The sequence below is a fragment of the Impatiens glandulifera genome, chromosome 4, assembly GCF_907164915.1.
Source record: "Impatiens glandulifera chromosome 4, dImpGla2.1, whole genome shotgun sequence".
NCBI lineage: Eukaryota > Viridiplantae > Streptophyta > Magnoliopsida > Ericales > Balsaminaceae > Impatiens > Impatiens glandulifera.
The window spans coordinates 57,474,509-57,476,734 of NC_061865.1; the positions used below are offsets into that span (position 1 = coordinate 57,474,509).

The 2,226-nt window shown below is 24.4% G+C and overlaps 1 protein-coding gene across 1 annotated transcript; it reads left to right on the forward strand.

The window, feature by feature from the left end:
* The first annotated feature begins 477 nt into the window (after positions 1 to 477).
* LOC124936983 lies at positions 478 to 1,204 on the forward strand. Its single transcript, XM_047477508.1, has one exon. It carries the CDS (start codon positions 537 to 539, stop codon positions 990 to 992), a length of 456 nt encoding a protein of 151 aa, XP_047333464.1. The 5' UTR covers positions 478 to 536; the 3' UTR covers positions 993 to 1,204.
* The last annotated feature ends 1,022 nt before the right edge of the window (positions 1,205 to 2,226 follow it).

The window sequence follows — 2,226 nt, forward strand, 5'->3', positions numbered from 1 at the left end:
AATATATAAAACAAATTTTGTGTAATCAATTACCATTGCCAGCCCATATACTGCATATATCAGCTATCTAGCAATAATATATATATATATATATATATATATATATATATATATATATATATATATATTATATAATATAATTTTAAAAATAAATAGTAATTAAAATTACCTTAAATTAAAACAAACTCATAATACATTAATTTATTACTATTCTAAAAAAAAAAAAAAAAAAAATATTTAAACTTATATAAATGATATAATATATATATATTTCCTTAACATTGAATATAATTATTGATTGTAACATATGAATTCAAATCAGTATTTTGTTTCAGACATTTGTCTTTTATGTTTGAATAAAATAACATTTATTTTTGAAAATCGTAATTATTTGTCTGAAAATTTGCATGCATTATACTATAAATACATAAAATCAAATAACTAGGTTTTCAATTAATTATTTCTCTCTCTATCTCTTCTTTACCGCTCTGCTCTGTTTTATAATAGGCTCAAGTCCGCCGTTCCTTTTTCATGCTATGGAAAACGCAACAAATGATAATAAACGCAGCCGCGGTGACGGCGATTCGGATTTCCCTCAGACGAAGCGGCTCAAGGACGATCTATTAATGATCAATAGTCCTAAACCTGATCTGGATTTCTTATTGAGCAGCTTCGTTGAAGAGATCTCTGTTTCTCAAACGCCGATTGAATCTGTTGAACTTCATCCGGATTTAGGTTATCTTCTTGAAGCGTCTGATGATGAACTCGGTTTACCGCCGCCGGTTGTATCTGGAAATGAAGAATCGGAGGTGATTGGAGTTTCAATCGGAGAAATGTGGATGTTTGATGAGCAGATTCCTTGTTTCGATTCTCTGGAGATTGGAATCGCGAACAATAATAGCTGCGCCGATGATGTTACCGGTGAGTATCTGCCTTTTGACGGTCTGTTTGATTACTCCGATGCAGTTATTGAATCGGCGGACGGACTGTAATCAGATGTGGATGGCCGGCGGCGGAAGTTTATACCGGCGGCGTAGTAACCGCTTCCCGGCGGTGGTGGGGAAAATTTCTTTGTTTGTTTGTTTTTTTTGTTAGTTAAGTTTTGTTTTAAGTTAAGTTTTGCCGGTTTAGTTTGTTAAAAACATAGGCAGTTTTTTTTAGGAATATAAAAGTATTTCAGCCTTATTAATATTTTTAAGTTTTACTTCTTTTTTATTTTTTGTTAATTTTATTATATTTAAAAATTAAAAAGTAGTAACTTACATTAATTAAAGATTCATTTGACATCCGCGAAATTTGTGTATAGAAAATTATGAAGAGTTTTCTATCACCGTTACAAAAATAAATATTTATAAAAGATAAGGCTTAAATTCTCAGTCTTTATCTAAAAAAAATATTATAATATATTTGGAGGAATAGAATTAAAAAACAAAATATAAGTGCAATATAAAAATATATATATATATATATATTAATACATATATAAAAGTTCAATATTCTATATCATAAATTTTAAAAACAAAATTTTAAAAATTTTAATATTTGAAAAAATTTAAAAATAAATAAATTTTAGAATTATAATTCCGATTTAAGAATAATGGAATTTAAGGAATTGATATTGAATTATAATTTAATCCTGTATGTACTAGAAACTATAGAATTTCAATTCTAATTTTTATATTTTAAAAAATAATAAAAATAAAAATAATTTTAATATATATTAATTATCTTATTAAAATATTGATTTAACATAACTAACTGGAAAATGAAGTGGGTTAAAATTTGGTTGAATTTCCGATTTTTGTAAAAAAAAAACTATCAATTTAATATTTAACTCTATAGATTTAAAAAATAAAATATATCGACATTTTAACTTTTTAAATTAAAAAACAAAATATTCAATATTTTAACATCCTAAATTCCAAATAAAAATTATCGATTGAAAATTTTAATCGTGTTTTAAATTATAAAATAATAAGTTATTTTGTTTGAAAAAACATAAAAAAAAAATAAAATTACAATTATAATATAAAAATAATAGAATTGAGAACTATAAAATTACACTATATCCAATACTATTGGATTTCTAATTTATAAAGGTATATCAAACTTAGGATTTGTAATTGGATCCTCCAATTCAAATCCTATGTTAATTCAAAGTTTACCAAATACATTCTAAATTGAATTTCATTGGATTTTAATTTCTAATTTTAAATTAAATTCTTA

Coding starts and splice junctions, on each gene's coding strand:
- LOC124936983 (XM_047477508.1), top strand. CDS start 537: ATGGAAAACGCAACAAATGATAATAAACGCAGCCGCGGTGACGGCGAT.